General features: G+C 43.7%; 1 protein-coding gene across 11 annotated transcripts in view; it reads right to left on the bottom strand.

Annotated features, from left to right (window-relative positions):
• DLG1 (discs large MAGUK scaffold protein 1) overlaps positions 1-17,667 on the bottom strand; it is a 317,929-nt gene extending 300,262 nt beyond the window's left edge. For 5 of the 11 annotated variants that reach the window (XM_019503517.1, XM_019503522.1, XM_019503531.1 and 2 more), the window contains exon 1: positions 17,269-17,666. In XM_019503517.1, the coding sequence (XP_019359062.1) occupies positions 17,269-17,460 (192 nt within the window). In that variant the 5' untranslated portion in view covers positions 17,461-17,666. Of the gene's footprint in view, positions 1-17,268 lie in introns of all 11 variants that reach the window. The other 6 variants (XM_019503520.1, XM_019503521.1, XM_019503527.1 and 3 more) reach the window with 2 other exon arrangements.
• Between the last annotated feature and the right edge of the window lie 753 nt (positions 17,668-18,420).

Raw genomic sequence — 18,420 nt, 5'->3', positions numbered from 1 at the left:
TATGATCAAAGATATTATTAAGAAAACAACCCCCCCCCAAAAAACCAAACAACTAGTTGTTTCCCTCCCCCCAAAGTGCCCACTTAGCCAGCTACGTAAGTGGAGGCTGATAAGGAGATCTGGTTTTATTTTGCTGAAGAGGTGTCCTCTTCAGAGAGATTCAGTCACGATTTGACAAGTGCACTTGCGCACTGCTGAGGGCCGGCAAAGGACAAACTCGTTTTCAGCTACGCTGACATAGCTAATTAAATTTATGTCAAGCAGGTGAAGAAACATGCTGAAACAGAACAACTTCCAAAGAGGGCAGGGCAGATATGCACGTTCAGAGTCTAACTGAATAAAATACACAGAGAACATCAGCTTTCAAGAACTCAAGTTCACGTCATCAGATGAATTCAACCTGAGTTCAGGAAAGCTCGTGCTCGTATCTACACAACCTTCTGACTGACTTCAGACTAACACAGCTAACAACCCCTCTTCCGTAGGAGGAACGTAGCCAGGACAAGGGGATCTCTCAAATGAAAGGAGACTCCCCGTTTCCAGTATGTAAAAAGTGTTCCACGACTAAGTCTGTGGCAAAACCTCCAGTTTTCCTTTTTTTTTTTTTTTAATTTAAAAATACATTCTCTCCCCTTCCCCAACCACTTCTATGTCTTTCTCTGCCCTCTCTATTCCTTATAGGTAGTTATAAGTAGTCATAGAGAGGTTAAGTTCTTGTAGTCGTTTATTGTGACAAGCCCCTTTTTATATTGTAAATAGTGCTGTTATTTTTGTATTGATTTTTACTGTTTTATATTGTATTCCTATTATGTTTGCATTGATTTTTATTGTGTTACACTGATATCATATTGATATATGATTTAGGCCTGTTCCTGTAAATTAACCAAAGTAATGCCAAGCCTCCATCTTGTAATGTCAAGTCTCCATTTTGTGTCCCCTGTCCGGGCAGACCCTATTGTAACCGTGCTGCAACTATGACACAAACCTACCTCCCCCCATGTAGATTGGTTCCTGGATGAATGAGGGTGCTTGATGTCACGCTCTGGCTGGGCTCTGCAAGCTCTGCCCAGCAGTAAGTGCCACCAAGCACTCTTCCTTCTATCTGGGAAAGCCCCTGTTTGGCCTGCTGCATGGCCCCTTGGCCATGTGCTCGGGAGACCCCGCTGTATAGTCTCTGGCCATGTGCTAAGCCCTGCCCCTGTGGGGAACCCGGTGGACCAATCGAAAGGGCTTAAATCCGAGCTTGTCATCAGGCCTATAAAGCTGGGGCGGAGTTCTCCACCCAGGAGGAAGAGCAGAAAGAACAGCAGAGCAGCGCGCAGCATCCGTCGCCCCCTCAGCTAGCCGAAAAGCCGGAGCTTCCATCGCTCACTGGGAAGGCCTGGCCAACTTCCCACGGCTTCTCCTGTTTCCGGAGAACAATTTGCCGATCAGTCTTCTTTTGGTTCTCGAGGCGTCCACCGCTTTATTGTTTTCCCGAGAACCGTCGAGTTTCTTTCGCGCATTCTTTCCAGCAAACGAGACGGATGCTCGATCGTTTCTCCAGCCTCACCCGAACGTGGATCCAACGAGTTTGTTATTTCCTTCCTTTCGTCTCTTGCCTGAATTAGGACGGAATCTGTCCTGCAGCCACGTTCACACCAGTGGTGTACAAGTAAGAAACGTTGTCTGTCGTCAGTTCGGGATTGAGTGTCGTGTGTGACCAAGTGTAACTGCCTGCGCAGCCACATCTGTATCAGTGGAGCGCATGTAAAAAGGGACTAAATAAAAGAAAGTACTTTTGCAACCGTTACGAGTCCACCTCTCCCTCTCGCTAAACTAACATCAGGGGATCAGAACCCCGGGGCTATAGCCACAGCCTGGCTCGCGCCCCACACATTTGAGACATAATGGTAGCAGGCCTAAAAATAGCTCCTGCTGAATGACCAGACCATCAGCTTCACGACCAGACCATCAACTTAATGACCAGACCACGGCCTTCAATTGACTCTCCCTGAAACCACAGACCTACTCCCAGGACCAGAGACAAAACCCAACATTTGAAAGATAAAGACCCTCCAGGAAACCAGCAACTCCACCATTGTATCCCGCCGGACAATGAGGATACCTGTAACTAACTGCATGACCTCATCTGAACAGGACTGACCCTTGCCTGGGCAAGTCCTCCCCGTTGCAGTCACAAGTAGCCCACCCCTATAAAAGGGGTGGTAGAGTGTGACCTCTTTGGGATGCCCTCTCCATCTGAACCAGCACTACAACACGCGGCCTATCCACCCAGAGACCCTGCCTGCAGCCCCCTCTGGACAACACCTTGCTGCAGAAGACCCCGAATGGCCATCGGGGATCAACTCTCAGCCTGGGATAGGTAGCTATCACCCACATCTTCTCACCAAGCAAGGGACCCAAGTTCTATTTCTATCCACCTTGACTCCAATTCCTCTACTAAGCCTTTTTCCTCCTGCCGCCATTGTGTGAGGGTGCGTAGGAGATCAGCTCAGCAGCAGCCCAGGGTAGCTAGTGCCACCTCCGTTCACAGATCCGAGCCACTCCTGCCCAAGCCAAAGCTTAGCTGTCCAGGTATATTCTTCTAATCCCTCGCTATTTGTGAGAATCAGCCAAATTCAGTTACAGAACATTTTTAAGAGGCTTTCAGTTAAAAATTACAATGGTCAATTATGTTACAAACTCCAAGAAGGTTTTAGTATTTAGGAATTTGGGCACTTATTGCACTTCAAGTTCACACAGGTAGGCTTGAGATGTACATCACAGGAAGCTGAATTCCTTTATCACAATTAACAGTACCTCTACAGGCAGATTAGGCTTTTGGACTTTGTCACGCTATACTTACCATACGTTAACTTAAAATGCAAGAGTCCAAGTAGCAAAACCCCTGCTAAGTGCCGCCATGGCATAGCAAAGCTGGGACCTTACTGATGAGGGCAGTCTCCAGCACATTACCTAACAGGTGTTGAGCTGAAGTCCAGCTGCTCTACAGGGGTAATGCATGATTTCACAGACATTAGGGCTGGAAGGGACCTCGGAAGATCATCGAGTCCAGACCCCTGCCCCAGGGGCAGGAAGTCAGCAGGAATCATAGGATCCCAGGAGGCTCTGGTGCAATGCCGAGGCTGGGACCAACAAACAGCTGCTTGTTGGTCCCACCCTTCTCACCCCACCAGAATTTTGAACCAGCTCTGGTGCAGGCAGGGAGGCTGGGGAAGAAAGGAAGGCAGGGCAGGGGGTGGCAGGAACCAAACAACAGCTAATTATCTTCCCCAGCCCCTCTTCCCATCCTGCACTGGAACGGATTCAAGACTCTGGTGCAGTGAGAAAGCTGGGACCAACCACCAGCTGACTGCCAGTCCCAATTATACCCAGTTCAAGAGTCCAGTGCGGTGGGAGGACTGGGACTGTCAAACAGCAGCTTGGTGCTCCTAGTTCCCACAATGTACCGGACGGAGTCTGCAACAGCTCCAGTGCTTAGGATGTGTTTTATTTAGATTGTAAGAAGCATCATCACCTTTCTACTGCTCAGGAAACTGTGCAATTCACAGTAATGCTCACTACAATCTGAAAAAAAGACTGAAGTGTGATGTGTGACAAGGCACAATACGACAAATGTGTAAGGGCCAAATTCTAGGAGGCTGTAAATTGCTGCAGCTCCACAGCAGCAACATAATACAAAACTCAATTTATCTACTCAGTTTATCTCTAACAAAGATCTGGGTCAAGCCCATCTGATTTCATTCCCGTGTTTCGAGGGAGCAAGTATTTCAGGCCAGATACATAAATTACTATGTCGGCCTCTCTGGGGATAATTAAGGTTCCTTAAGAAAAGATTTTATAATGAGAAATCTCTAACAGTGGTGGGTAGCAGCAGACCACAAAAATCGCCAAAACCAACTACAGTGGTTACAGAATAACTCTGTGTTTTAAACCTCAAACCCATGTCAGCTTCAGAATTCAGATTCTTTACAGGTTATGAACTCAACACTCCAGATGGCTCATCAAATAGAAAGTGAATTAATCGGAGGAACATCCTCAGCTAACAGGTCATCCACTGGCTACATGAAAAAGTAGCAATTAAAATGTTTACATTCAATCTGTATTATCCCACTATCACACCGAGTCAATAGTAATTTCTTAGACCTAAATTAAATCAAGAATAGCAAAACATTTCCTGGATGCAGATATCAAATGCAAGACAAAAAAATAAAATCTCTATTTATGGCCAGATTTTCCAAAAATCAGGCATTTAGTTCACACCCAGATTTTAAACACATTTTAAACTGTTTATCAAATGCTTCAAACAACAAAAATGATAGGTGAAAAATAAATTAGGTAAATAAAAACACAAAATATTCTGGAGGAAAAGTGCATATTCTATAAACACAAAAGTCAAGCCAACATAATATGAAAACAATGATCACCTATTACATTAACAGAGGTGCAAAGGTCCGGGTCTTCAACTGCATCTAAGCAGCATGTGACAAAAGGCAGGAATGAGCCAAACTTTATATGCCCCCCAAACCAAAATATTTGGGCCTGCTTCCTGCTTAGCCAACAAAGTAATGCAGAAAAACCCAAACTGCACCCATCTGCAAAGAGTACCAATGAATCATTTTACTTCTGTAGACAGAAACTGCCAGAACACAAAGGAGCCTTTGCTTTTGCCTGACACCTCAAGTGTCCATGGGAGCTGAGAGGGGCTTTCCCAAAGAACTGTTTATGCAGGGTTTAAGCCATAAGTGATGGCATACTGGGTCAGCCCACCGGTCTGTCCATCCTTGTATCCTGTACCCCACACTGTGAAACAGCGGATGTTAGGAGAAGTATTTATCCAGGCTGATCTATCCCCCAGCCCCAGGGGCATCAAACATCCAGCCCACAGGCCAGATCCAGCCTGCAAAGGTGGGTCACCTGGCACGTAAGGCTTCTTACAGCCTGAGCCACGCACCTCTGCAGATGCAGATGCAGGCCATGGGGCCCAGCCCCTGCTTCCAGTGGTCAGAGGCTTCGGGAGTCCTCATTTGGAGGCTGCAGCCCTACGATCACGTTCAACACCCCCCAACAGACCTATCCTGCATGAATGTGTCTATTCCTCTTTCAAGCCTGGCTAAATGGTGAGTCTCTGCATCTCGAGTAGAGCCAAGGAGGTGATCCTCCCCCTCTCCGCGACGCTGGTCAGGCCACAGCTGGAGTATTGTGTCCAGTTCTGTGCGCCCCATTTCAAGAGGGATGTGGACAATATGGAGAGGGTCCAGAGGAGGGCCACCCACATGATCCGGGGACAACAGGGCAGACCCTACAGTGAGAGACTGCGGGACCTGAACCTATTCAGCCTCCACAAGAGAAGGCTGAGGGGGGACCTGGTGACTGCCTATAGACTCACTAGGGGGGACCAGAAGGGTTTGGGGGAGACGCTGTTTCCCCTAGCGCCCGCTGGCATAACAAGGAGTAATGGGCACAAGTTGATGGAGAGGAGGTATAGATTGGACATCCGCAAAAACTACTTCACAGTTAGGGCGGCTAGGAGCTGGAACCAACTTCCAAGGGAAGTGGTGCTGGCCCCTACCCTGGGGGTCTTTAAGAAGAGGCTGGATGCCTACCTGGCTGGACTCATTTGAGTCCCGTTTCTCTTTTTGGGGTTTTTTGTTGTTCTCCCGCCCTGGCGGGGGGTCGGGCTAGAAGATCTACTAGGTCCCTTCCGACCCTTAATCTATGAATCTATATAGTAGCAATCCTACCATCTGGGGACTTCACTTTTACTGGGAGGCCAAGTAACCTTGTTTACTGCCTTCTCACCTACCTTGCACCAGGAGACAAAGCAATCAAAGACAAAAATTAGAACTCATATGTCTAGAAGTAGAGTAATTGGGAGGAAAGGATTATTGTGGGTGATATCTTTTACTGGACTAACTGTGTAGTTGGGAGGCATACAGACAAGCTTTTGAATAAGAGGTACTTCCTCAGGCCTCAGAGAGACTCCATACACTTTACATTGTTAAAATCACACACTGTAAGCCACAGGGTTGGGGCCAGCACTATTTCACTAATGCTGGACAAACTGCAAGTGCTAAGGAAAGGAACCTTAGCTCCATGCTTAGAGAAGGAGCTGATGCATGGGGGATGAAGGGAACCAAGTTGCTGCCTGGACTCCAGGCTTTTAACAGAAGATCAGTGTGCCTTACTGGCTCGGCTGGTGAGCCTACTTCTTGTACAAATCTTAACATGCAGTAGACCATTAAGCAAATGTCCCAAACTGTGTTCAAGCACAAGGACTGTACGCAGGGGTTTGGAAACAGTAGAAAAAACTCTCTTAGTGAGACTGCCCCAGGAACTGGAGCTGCGACAGAATCAAGACCCACCAGGAATGCAGGGGTTGGTCCCCTGTCCTCCACCAGCTTAGGCACAGCGGGCACAAGCACACAGTTTCCCAGCAAATCAGGCTGAGTTTGTCAAAGACAGTGTAACAAACATTTTTACCCCAGGCCTCGGTCAGAAAGAGGATTAAGCGACTATGAAGGGAAAACAATTCAAATAATCATTAGCCCAATTTACCAACCATGACGAGGTTCTGTAACATGTTACATTTCATCATTAGCAACAGAAACACAGGAAAAACACAGAAAATGAGAACATACATTTTTGTACTTCAGGAAAAACAGGTTCTCTCTTCCTTATGGTCTACTATTCTGTTGCACAGTTCAGAGGCAGCTCATAAAAATTATTTCTGAACTTCTGATTTGTGTCTATTTGGCAATTAGACCCTCATTTTAAAAAGGTCTTAGTTACAGGTAGGTATAACAACTACAAATACTGAAAGATTAAGTTATACATGGTTTGTCAGATATACCTCTGTGAAGCTACAGTGAACTGATATGCAAACCCATCTCAAAACTAAATGCATTACATCTTCCAAGTTGTGTATCAGGACTACAGGAAGAAACTATTTTTGGAACAAGCCTTGCAATCCAGGTTTAACTTGTATTATCTATATTTGTAATCCTACTGGACTGACTTCAAAATGTGTCCTGAAGAGTATTTTAATTAGGGTTAGACTGCCTGGTATCTTCCTACTAGTTTTTACATGGTTTCTCTGAGTTTCCAAAGAAACATTCGGCAATCTGATTATGGTAATTAAACAGCCTTCTAGGAAAACTAAGGGAAGTATTTAAAAAAAAAAGGATGGTGATGACTCTAATGTACACTGATGGTACAAACTTAACCTTAATCTTTGGCTGACTATCAATATAAAACCAGGGAATGGAAATGTTTCTCATTTTTTGGCCACAGAAGGAATATTTCAGCAAAGTACAAATTGAGACAGTGATACGTGTCTGTCAATTAACATGAGTTTACCGAAGCTAGGATTCAACACTGAAAATATGCAGTATGCCAGATAGCTACATGCAATTAGCTTATTAGAAAAAGATAAAGATAGTACACAGATAGGCAGGATATTTTACACGTGACAAGAACCTAAGAAGTGCCATGCTGGGCCAGACCAGTGGTCCAGCTAGCCCCGTATTCTGCCTCTGAGTGTGGCAGAGAGGGGTGATATAGAGGGAGAGCATTGAACTGGATCCCCTGAATGATCCACCTTGCCACTGCAATGCCAGGGAAGCAGTTGGTTATGACACGCTCACATCAGCACAGGTAAGGACCATGCTACAAGGAAGACAAAAATGCCCACAGTCTGAGTTAGCAGGAAATATCCCTTCCTGGCTCCAAATGGTAATCAGCAAAAGCCCCGGGACATGATATCACCAGATGCCTTCTAGACCACAAAAACTAACTTTTTACCCTCGTCTGGGGACCATAATAATACAGCTACATCACACATGCTGGCCGGTGATCCACAACTCCCCATCCTGCCATATTCCTGCTATGAAACTTAGCTATTTCAACCTTACACAGCCTCAGATCATCTTCCTTCCCCACTTTGCTGGGGAATCACCAAACGGCACTCCTCTGATAGCCAGAAATCATCTGTTTATTCACAATCTCAGTTTAGCCACAGCCAGTTTATAGTCATTTGATCTTGTGCCACTATAGTTTTTCAACTTCAAAGGCTGTGCTTCTACCCTAATATTCACCTCATGAATTTAATTGTAGAAGAGTGATCATATTTCCTTGCAATTGCCATTTTGCTGTTTTCTTCAAAGCGTTAGCATTTACTGAACACCTCCTCCACATACTTTTGTAATAATCTTTTTTGCTTCTTTTGACAGTTACTTTCACTTTTACACAGATTAATTATATGTATTGCCCTAAACCAGGGGTGATCAACCCCAGACCTGCAGGCCAAACCTGGCCCGCAGAACCACAGCACCCAGGCTCTGGGCTCCCTGCGGGGCAGCAAATCTGGCAGCAGGCAGGAGCAGCAATTAATACTGTCAGGCCTTCCCTACTACCTTCTACCCCGCTTTGCTCAGCCAGCTCAGGCCCAGCTGCCCCTGCCCCTCTGTGCACCCAGATTAGGCTTGCTGTGCCCCATATTGGGCACACCAGCTGGATCCAGCCCATGGATGGACCAGGACTGCCCATCAGGTCCATGGGGCAAGAAGGTTAAGCACCACTGCTTTAAACTAATTATTACAGGAGAGTACAAAATTAAGAGCAAAGTAAATTAATTTTGTTTAACTATTTTCCTTCACATTTGCCTTTTAAGAAAAAGAGAAACCATTTCACCACTTGGAGCAAAATATATTTCCACTGGCACACAAAGGTCCTCAGCTTAAGCGTGGATCTTGACATCAGATCCCTTTCTACTTCTTTCCATTGATGACCACATTTATTACATCATCAAGAAATTGATTAATCAACTATTGCCTATTTCTAGAAGTGTTAGATGGAAACCAGGCTAAGCTTTTTCCATGAAAAAAGCAACAAACTGATGCACCATCACCAGACCTTCCAGGACAAATGCTCACCACGCTAGTGAATCCTCTCGATCCCTACACTTACTGTTTTAACTGCTGATCACATTGCAAAACAATGGAATCAAACAAACAAGTTTACTAAACTAATTTTCCAAAATGTCATTTTCTCAAGGCTTACTTCTGCTTGAATCAAAATGAAAATCCATCAACTTAAGCAGAAGACCACAGCCAAACAGACAGTATATTTAAAATGTGATGTACATTTCTGCACATTACAAATACATTTCAAACAAGGGCATAATATTTGAGTATAAAATGCAACTTAACCTGCACTTACCAATTAAACAATTCAAAGTAAAATAATAGTGAGAAATATAAAACCAGAAGAAAATTAACCACAAACCAAGTTTTACTACAGACCTATGACCACTACTGCGACACTGCTGACTAGGCATTGCTGTATCCACATACCAACCGGCCAACTCCGCTTTTTAGAGGGATGCATGGTGATGACAACTCCAAGATCTGCACAGCTGGGACCTCATCGCCAAAAGGAAAATCCCTATCAAAATTCTGTTACAGGAAGACAGAGCAATCATTTAACCATCCCCTCAACACTAATCTCCCTTTTTACTTAAAATCAGTTTAACGCAAAAGGCCACAAAGGTTTAATTGTGCAATCTTTCCCTGAAAAGGCAATTAAAATACACAATTAAGCTGTCTTCCTTTTTCAAAATAATGTATTGCAGAGTACCTTCTAAGCATGTTACAGTTCATACCGTACAAACTTTCCTTTTAATGAAGAGGTTTTCAGAGGATTGTGGAATAGAAGTGTTTTCAGATATTTTAAAAATGTTTTATTTTACTTCGCCATTAAGAGGTAAGCTCAAGGCTGTGGACCTCTCTGGAAAAATTAAGTAACGTCACTTAGTACCTGAAGCAATAAAGGTGACTATATGTTTTCCAGGAAATAGAGGAAGAATTCTTTATCCAAATTTTCAAATACATTTGTGACTTAAGGCTCTTACTATATTTTATTGTACAACATATTATTTTAAATGTTTTTAAAAAAAAGCTTTGTTAGCCATCTTAAGAGTACAGCAGAGAAGGAACGCCGGGGGGGAGGGGGGAGGTGCAGTAGCACCCGCCTTCAGTCGTGTAGCCCACAGACAGTGAGCTCTCTACTGCCAAGAGCTCTGGTCTCCGCCACGAGTCACAGGCCCCCTTCCGCCTCCCCACCACCAATTACCATTGCAAAATTCTAGATCCACTCCTGGAGAAAAGCACTTGAGGGCCACAAGTGCGATGGGACCATGTTCTGTTCCACTACCACTTTTAACTGTTCAGTAAGATGCAAAAAAATGAATCTTGTATTCACCCACCATTTCCCATTACTGCAGCTGGTAGTATGATCAACCTTCTGGGCAAAGCAAGAAGAGTCTATGTGAAATTCCTTGCAAGCACCTACAGCATTCATTCTCTTTGATGCACATGCTTCAAAGGGGATACCAAAGGGACTACAATGTGATCCTGAGGCTCCATATGTGCATCTCTTTCAGCAAAGAGGCAATTTAGAGAGGAGTACCTCATTTAGCGAGAGGAACCCAGGGTGCTTAAGAAGCCTGATTTCACAGATTTCATAGACATTTGGGCTGGAAGGGACCTCGGAAGATCATCAAGTCCAGTCCCCCGCCCAAAGGGCAGAGTCAGCTGGGGTCATAGGATCCCAGCAAGATAAGCATCCAATTTGCTCTTGAAAGTGTTCAGTGTAGGTGCCTGAACCACTTCCAATGGCAGGCTGTTCCAGACCTTGGGGGCTTGGGCAGTAAAGAAATTCTTCCTCATGTCCAGTCTGAAACAGTCTTGCAGCAGTTTATGACCGTTCGACCTCATCATCCCTTGGGGCACTGTGGTGAACAAACGTTTCCCCAGACCCTGGTGGTCACCCCTGATAAACTTAGAGGTGGCCACCACATCACCCCTGAGCCTGCGCTTTTCCAGGCTAAGGAGCCCCATTGCTCTCAGCCTGTTGTCGTAAGCTCTGTTTTCCTGACCTCTGATCATGCGCATGGCTCTTCTCTGCACTCTCTCAAGCTTCTCCACAGCCTTTTTGAATTGTGGAGCCCAAAACTGGACACAACACTCCAGCTGCAGCCTCACCAAGGCCGAGTACAAGGGGAGAATGACGTCCTGGGATTTGCCTGAGAAGCATCTATGGATACAAGCCAGCGTTTTGGTCGCTTTACTAGCTGCAGCATCGCATTGCAGGCTCATGTTCATCTTGTGGTCAATGACGACCCCCAAGTCTCTTTCGTCCGTCGTGCTAGCCAGCGTAGCACTGCTGAGCCTATAAGGATGCTGCAGGTTTTTCCTCCCTAGGTGGAGAACCTGGCATTTTTCAGCGTTAAACACCATCAGGTTCTCGTCCGCCCATTTGCTGAGCCTGTCCAGGTCAGCCTGGATCACCCACCTGTCGTCTGGTGTGGATGCTTTGCCCCAACGTTTGGTGTCATCGGCGAACTTGGCCAGTCCGCTTCTGACTCCAATGTTCACATCATTAATGAAGATGTTGAACATCTACTGATGCTGCTGCCTCAGTGGAGAATACTTGGTTCTGGTACAAAAACGTAAGGAGAAAACGTGTCAGGCACTCAGCTCCCATAAGAAAAGATGCAGAGGTGTTTGAGAAAGAAGAATGGCTTATCCCTTTTCCTCTGTATTTCCAAGAAAGAAAACTCCCTCCGCTTTAATGACACTCACCTTGCTGACTCACTTTCCTGCTAATTTCTTTGGGTGCCACCTAGCTCTATTATTCAGGGACTTGGTGAACAACAGGTCCCTGTTCCTTTAGTCCACAACCTTCAGGACTTTATAGACCTCTTTCATATCCCCCCCCTCAGATTTCTCCTTTCCAAACTGACGAGTCCTAGCTTTTTAGTTTCTCCTGGTCTGGCAACTGCTCCAGGCCCCTGACCATTTTGGCTGCCTTTCTCTGGACCTTTTCTAATTCTAGTACACCCTTTCTGAGATGTGGAGATAAGAACTACACACAAGACTCAAAATTTGGGTGCACCATGGATTTCTATAGTTGCATAATGAAGTTCTCTGTTTTGTTTTCAATTTTGCTCTTAATGAGACCCACCATTTTATTGGCTTTTTCAGTTGTTGCTGCACACTGAGCTGAGGTTGTTCGAGAACAATCTACAGATACTCCAAGGTTTCTTTCCTGAGTCATAACAGCTAGTTCTCTCCACTACTGTATATGTATAATTGAACTCATTTCCCCCCCACCCCATGTGCATTATCTCGCATGTGTCAACACTACAGTTCACCTGCCGCTTCTCTACACATTCACTTAGCTTGCTACGGTCTTTCTGCAGCTCCTTTCTATCAACTTGAGATTGAATTACCCAGGATAATATAGTATCACCTGCAAACTTGGAGATTTCACAAGGTTCTCCCTTTTCTCAATCCACAAAAGAACCTTCCCTCCAATCCTGTGGCAGCTCAATATTTTGAAGAGGGTTTGGGTGAGGGACCTGGTCAAACTTTGTTTTGCAAATCCAAGTGGATTGTCTCAGCTGGATCCCCCTTGTCTATCTTAATACCCTCAAACAGCTCCAGCAGACTGGTTAGGCAGGACCGCCTTCTACAAGAAGCACGTTCACTCTTTTCCAGTATTTCCTATTTGTCCATGCGACTTGAAAAATTTTAGCCTAAAGCAGTTTGGACAGATTATAAAACCAAGAAAATAAGAGGCTAGGAGCTGACTCTGCAAAAAGCCCTAGCTAAAGTTGAATAAATCTGCATATGCAAAAAGAATATAACATCATGATGATGATAATGATGGGCGTCAGTGTTTTTAACTCATATCTAGACTGCACTTCTGTACCTAGTCACCAAACAAGAAAATGCAAAAAACATACCTCAACCCCTGACAATCTTTGCCAAAACAGTTCAAATCACTTGATTTTAACATTGCAACATTCTGTATTTCATAGAAAATGAGGGTTGGAAGGGACCTCAGGAGGTCACATTAGTCCAACCCCAAGCCCCAGCTAGATCATCCCAGCCAAGATTTTGTCTAGCTGGGCCTTGAAAGCCTCCAAGAATGGAGAGTCCCCATACAACCTCTCTCAGTAGACTATTTCAACACTGTACTGCCCTCCCAGGGAGAAAAATTTTGCCTAATATCCAGCTAAAACTTCCCTTGCTGCAACTGGAGCGCATTGCTCCTTGTCCTGTCATCCACCTCCACTGAGAACAGCCCAGTTCCATCCGCTTTGCAACCCCCCCTGCAGGGAGTTGAAGCTGCTATTTAATCTCCGCTCCGTCTTCTCTTCTCCAGACTAAATCAGCCCAGTTCCCTCAGCCTCTCCTTACCAGTCATTTGCTCCAGCCCACGAACCATTTTCATTGCCCTCCACTGGACTCTCCAATATGTCCACATCCTTTCTGTATTGGGGGGCCCACAACTGGACACAGGACTCCAGATGTGGCCTCCCCAGTGCTGAATAGAGGCAAAGAATCACTGACCTCGATCAGCTGGTAACGCTCCTACCGGTTCAGCCCAGGATGCCATTAGCCTTTTTGGCAACAACGGCGCACTGCTGGCTCTTATTCAGTTTACTGCCCACTGTCACCCCCAGGTCCTTTATGCAAAGCTGCTGCCCAGCCAGTCAGTCCCCAGCCTGTACCGGTGCATGCACTTGTCCTTGTCGAACCTCCTGAGATTCCTTCTGACCCAATCTTCCAATTTGTCAAGGTCTCTCTGAATCCTAGCCCTATCTACTATCTTCCACATCTCTACTACTTCCCCCAGCTTGGTATCATCTGCAGACTTGCTGAGGGTGCATTCATCCCATCTTCCACTTCATTGATGCAGACATTGAATAAAACTGGCCCCAGGACTGATCCCTGGGGCACTCCACTTGATACCGGCTGCCAACTAGACATCAAGCCACTGACTACTACTCCCTAAGCCTGATGCTCCAGCCAGTTTTCTGCCCACCTTACAGTCCATTCATGCAGCCTGTACTTCCTTAGCTCGCCTGCAAGAATGCTGTGAGAGACCGTATCAAAAGCCTTGCTAAAATCAAGGTACGTCACATCTACCTGTCTCCCCTCATCCACGGAGCCAGCGGCCTCGTCATAAAAGCAGTCAGGTTGGTCAGGCATGACTTGCCCCTGGTGAATCCATGCTGACTGTTCCTGATTGCTTCTCCTCCAAGTGCTTACAAATGAATTCCTTGATGACCTACTCCATGATTTTTCCAGGGACTGAGGTTTGTCTGACTGGTCTGTAGTTCCCTGGATCCTCCTCCTTCCCTTTCTTAAAGATGGGCACTATGTTTGTCCTTTTCCAGTCATCCTGGACCTCCCCCAGTCGCTGTGAGTTTTTAAAGCTGATGGCCAGTGGCTCTGAAGTTACATCAGCCACCTTCCTCAGCACCCTCGGGTGCACTGCATCTGGCCCAATGTACACACACTTTTGATTTCAAGTGAAAGAACAGTGATTTCCTTTAACAGCTTAACTGTAAGAAAGGGAAATGTCTAAGTAAATGACATCAACCAGCACAGACAACTGAAGCAGCCTCTTGTGCTTGGACATTTTTAAATGTAAATTTTCAAAGTTTAATATTGCATACTTGGAACAGAACTGGGTAAACCTACCTATGTTATTTAGGGATCTCTGCTGCATCATTATACATCAAGACACTCAGAAAATTGATTGTTGGTAGAGAAAGAATGGCTAAATCCACTGAAATACTGAAATTTTATTTCAGTTAAGAAACAAAATGCCATATATAATTACAAAGGCATCAATATTTATATGGGACATCTCCCTCAGTCTAGAATTTTATTACTAGCAAATGCGTATCAAATTGTAAATGAAGCAAAGAATAATACATTGTCTTAAAAGGTATTTGGTCACATGGAGGGAAAGAAACACAAAAATGGCAAACTTCATTTACTATAATAGTTGTCCACTCTCACAGCTCAGTCTGCTCTGTGTGTAAGGGACTGAACAGCTTGTCCTCCCTTGCTGCACCAGATGCAGCTGTTCGGTATACAGTCATTTAAATATTAACCCTTCAACTTTCTGATAAGCTACAGTATTTGAAGTACATTATGCTTGAAAATAATGCTATTTTAATATTTAAGAAACCAAGTTAAGCTTTAACCTTTTCAGTATTTCACAACAGTCCCATGTTAAAAAGTCCATATTACATCAGTTCTGCATTCTCTGTGCATTCATTTCAACTATTCTTATCTGCCATCTAAAAATATTCAGTGCATTCAGGATCTGCTTGACTGCAATACAGGGTGTATGTGCTGTGTCAGTAGTTGTAACCAACTGTGCCTTAAAAAGGGAATAAAAAGACTTGTTTTTGCCAATATGAGAACAAATTATAATAAAAACGTGATAGTTGGGAAAATATTTTTGTCAAATTTGCTTCAGTTTAAGTGCCTAACACAGGAAAGTTAAATGGCATTCAAAATGTTATAAAAATGCTGCTATTGGTTACACTTTAATGAAAGAGCCTTTGAAGCACACACACAGCTGCCCACCAATCCCCCGCATGTCAGCAGCATCACTGCTCCCCACAGCATGGGCCCAAATGTTCAGTGGAAATTGCTCACATGCATTTTTTGCTGTTCTCCCACCAGGGGGCAACCGTGACCCTCCACCCGTGTCTAGAGACCTTGATGCTGCAGATGGTCACAGCCTCCATTTCCATTTCCAAAACTTGAGCAGCAAGACCACAAAGCAGTGGGGAAGCATTAATAACATTACTCTCTTTTTCACACAGCCATCGTGCCGGGTACGACTCCCAGGTGAGCCCACAATAAGTAATCCTACCACCAGCTCGGGCTCTGTTCACACAGCCATTCATCCCCTTCAAGCAAGTACAAGTTTGTGCGGCGCCCTGGGAATCTGTGCCACTTGACAAGTTAATAATGTGTTAATAATTCTTTTGATGTATGGTTACAAAAATACAGATGCACAGATATATGGATGTACAGTAAAACTGCTACCACCAATCATCTCCAAGAAGAAATAACTACCTTAAAAAGGACATCTTCTGTTTTTCTCTCTCAAGATACCTATTATTACCTGCTATTTTTACATAGCAGCTTTTCACTATTAAAAAATGTTTTTCCCTCTGAAACTGTCCAGTACTGTACATGAGCTACTACATATTATAGAATGTGTTATAATGAAACACTGGGGTTTTTGGTTACATTTTTTGTTTTTTAAGGGCCATAGGAGAATTACATAGTGGCTGTTCCAGACTTGTATTTACCATTTCATTATGTTTTTTACAGTTCTTAGGCAAATGCAAAAGATGTGGATAAAAGAAAAAACAGAACAAATAACTACATCCTGGAACTGAATACATCCAAATTACAGATTATATTTAGATAAGTAAATTAAGCCATTAATCTAAATTTACATTAATGCTATACAAAATTCTCAGATATTCTAGCTGTTTTCCCTCAAGCTCTAAGAAGCACATTCCATTTCATAAAGTATCCCACAAATCATAACAGTCTACATCAACCTGATGTCATTGATATATACACATGCATCTACAAAGTAGGCATAAAATAGCTACTTCTAGTTGTAAATTAATTTATTTAAATGTTGTTTTAATACATCAAACCACAAATTGTTGTTTTCTAACTGGCTGTTAAATGCTCTAAATTAATTAAAATCTGCATCTGAAAAGTAACTTTTACCTATATATTCCATCTTTTTTTTTTGAATTGTTGAAGCACTCATATTATTTAACAAATGAGCAAAACTATTTTATATTGTTAAAGTTATTTTGAAATAGAGCCTGAAAACACTCTCTTAACACAAGTACAATTATCAAGATGTATATATTTTACTACTCTATAATCCCAACGGTTGAATTAGACTAAAATAACTAAAAGCCTGAGGTCCTTGTTAAACCCAAAACTGCCACTAACAATTGCTTCCATCAATATGATGTCAGAAGGCATTTCCAGCCCTGCATATCAATGGGAGTCTCCTGTGTATTTAATTCTTTACAGCTGAAGAAAATGAAAGCCAAGTGCAATAAAGTGATTACATGATTAATGCTGACTGATGAAGAATGACGACATATTACATGCAACATACACCAAATTCCAAGGACCCTTTTGAACAACATCTGAACAGGATAGGTATATCATTCATTACTTTTGTCAGATTCACAGAGACCACTGAGAACCGGCTATCTAATACATGGAACAAAAGCATACCAGTTAATCTGAATCTTAGTGTCTCATTCCCTCAACATAATGACTTAATCACTAGCAACACATTAAAAAAATTAAGCTCAGGTTTTTAGGAAAGCCTCTTTAGACCCACCTTACATCCAAACATTAATGATATTGTGTTGTTGGTGCATGCTACTTTACAGTGGCACAGCATCGGAGAAAAGCAATCCAAGTTTTTGATGCTAGGAGACATTTTCTCAGACCCTGGGCACTTCAATCGATCCGTGATTGAAATTCCAGAAAAATGCCTCTGTAAACGCTGCTTGCTGCCTGCCTTTGACATTTACTCTAGGTCCATAGTACTCAAAACTGAGCTTTCATATAAAAATAGGTTGCATTCCTCAGCAAATGTTGCTCCCTCGCATTAGAGATCAGTTCAGCATTTCAGGACTGCAACTGAAAAATCCTTGTGTCCATCTTCAAAATGTTACACCCCCACTTTTCAGTCAGTTAGATTAGCATGAAGGGACAAGTGTACCAAGGCCCAAAGTCTTGCTGGGATCCCCTCTGCCGGCACCCAGGCTCAGCTCCACCTGCTGCAGTGCAAGCTCTGCTGTCTCCTCCACAAGAAGAGAAGCAACTCCAGCCGAGCCACTCGCTCAACGTATGCCGGTGCCAGCTGCTCAGGGGGAGGGGCAAGACTTTGCAGCAAGGGACTCATTACATGGCCCGATGGAGATGAACCCAATACTCTTCCTCCAAGGTGCTTTCGCACTGCACCAATGAACATGTGAAACCTTCTTTAAAAGCCAGCATGCCTAACCCAAAAGTAAACCATGAGTTTGCTGAAGAAATGTTTTCTTTCCACTGTATGTCTTAAAGGGAAAATAAAGCCAGAAAAAGAAAACAAAAATCTACAACGTTTTTACATAAAAGGATTTTAACCCCAAACAGATCCATCCAATAATTAAAAATTTTGCAACTGGCTTTTAATGTTTCTTTCTGACATGTCAATATGTTAAAAATTGTTTAAGTATATTTATTCAACAACACAGAACATCCTATCCAACTTTGCAGCACTGAGAAAAGTTAAGAGATTGCTATGGAAACATGTGCATTTGCCTGGTTTCATACTTTCCAAACCAAAAACTTCACTTTTCCAGTCTTTGGTTAAGTTTGCACATAGCTACTGCGTTTCAATCAAGTACATATGAGAACTTTTTTCTTGTTTTTAATTAAAACACTAAATTAAGAAATATTTTGTAGTCTTTACCTTAACACTGAGGTAAATGTGAGCGTGATT

This window comes from Gavialis gangeticus, unplaced genomic scaffold (genome assembly GCF_001723915.1).
Source record: "Gavialis gangeticus isolate Ggan-Ray unplaced genomic scaffold, GavGan_comp1, whole genome shotgun sequence".
Taxonomy (NCBI): Eukaryota; Metazoa; Chordata; order Crocodylia; family Gavialidae; genus Gavialis; species Gavialis gangeticus.
Note: the sequence above shows the minus strand (reverse complement) of the source record. Positions and strands in the feature narration are given on the sequence as shown.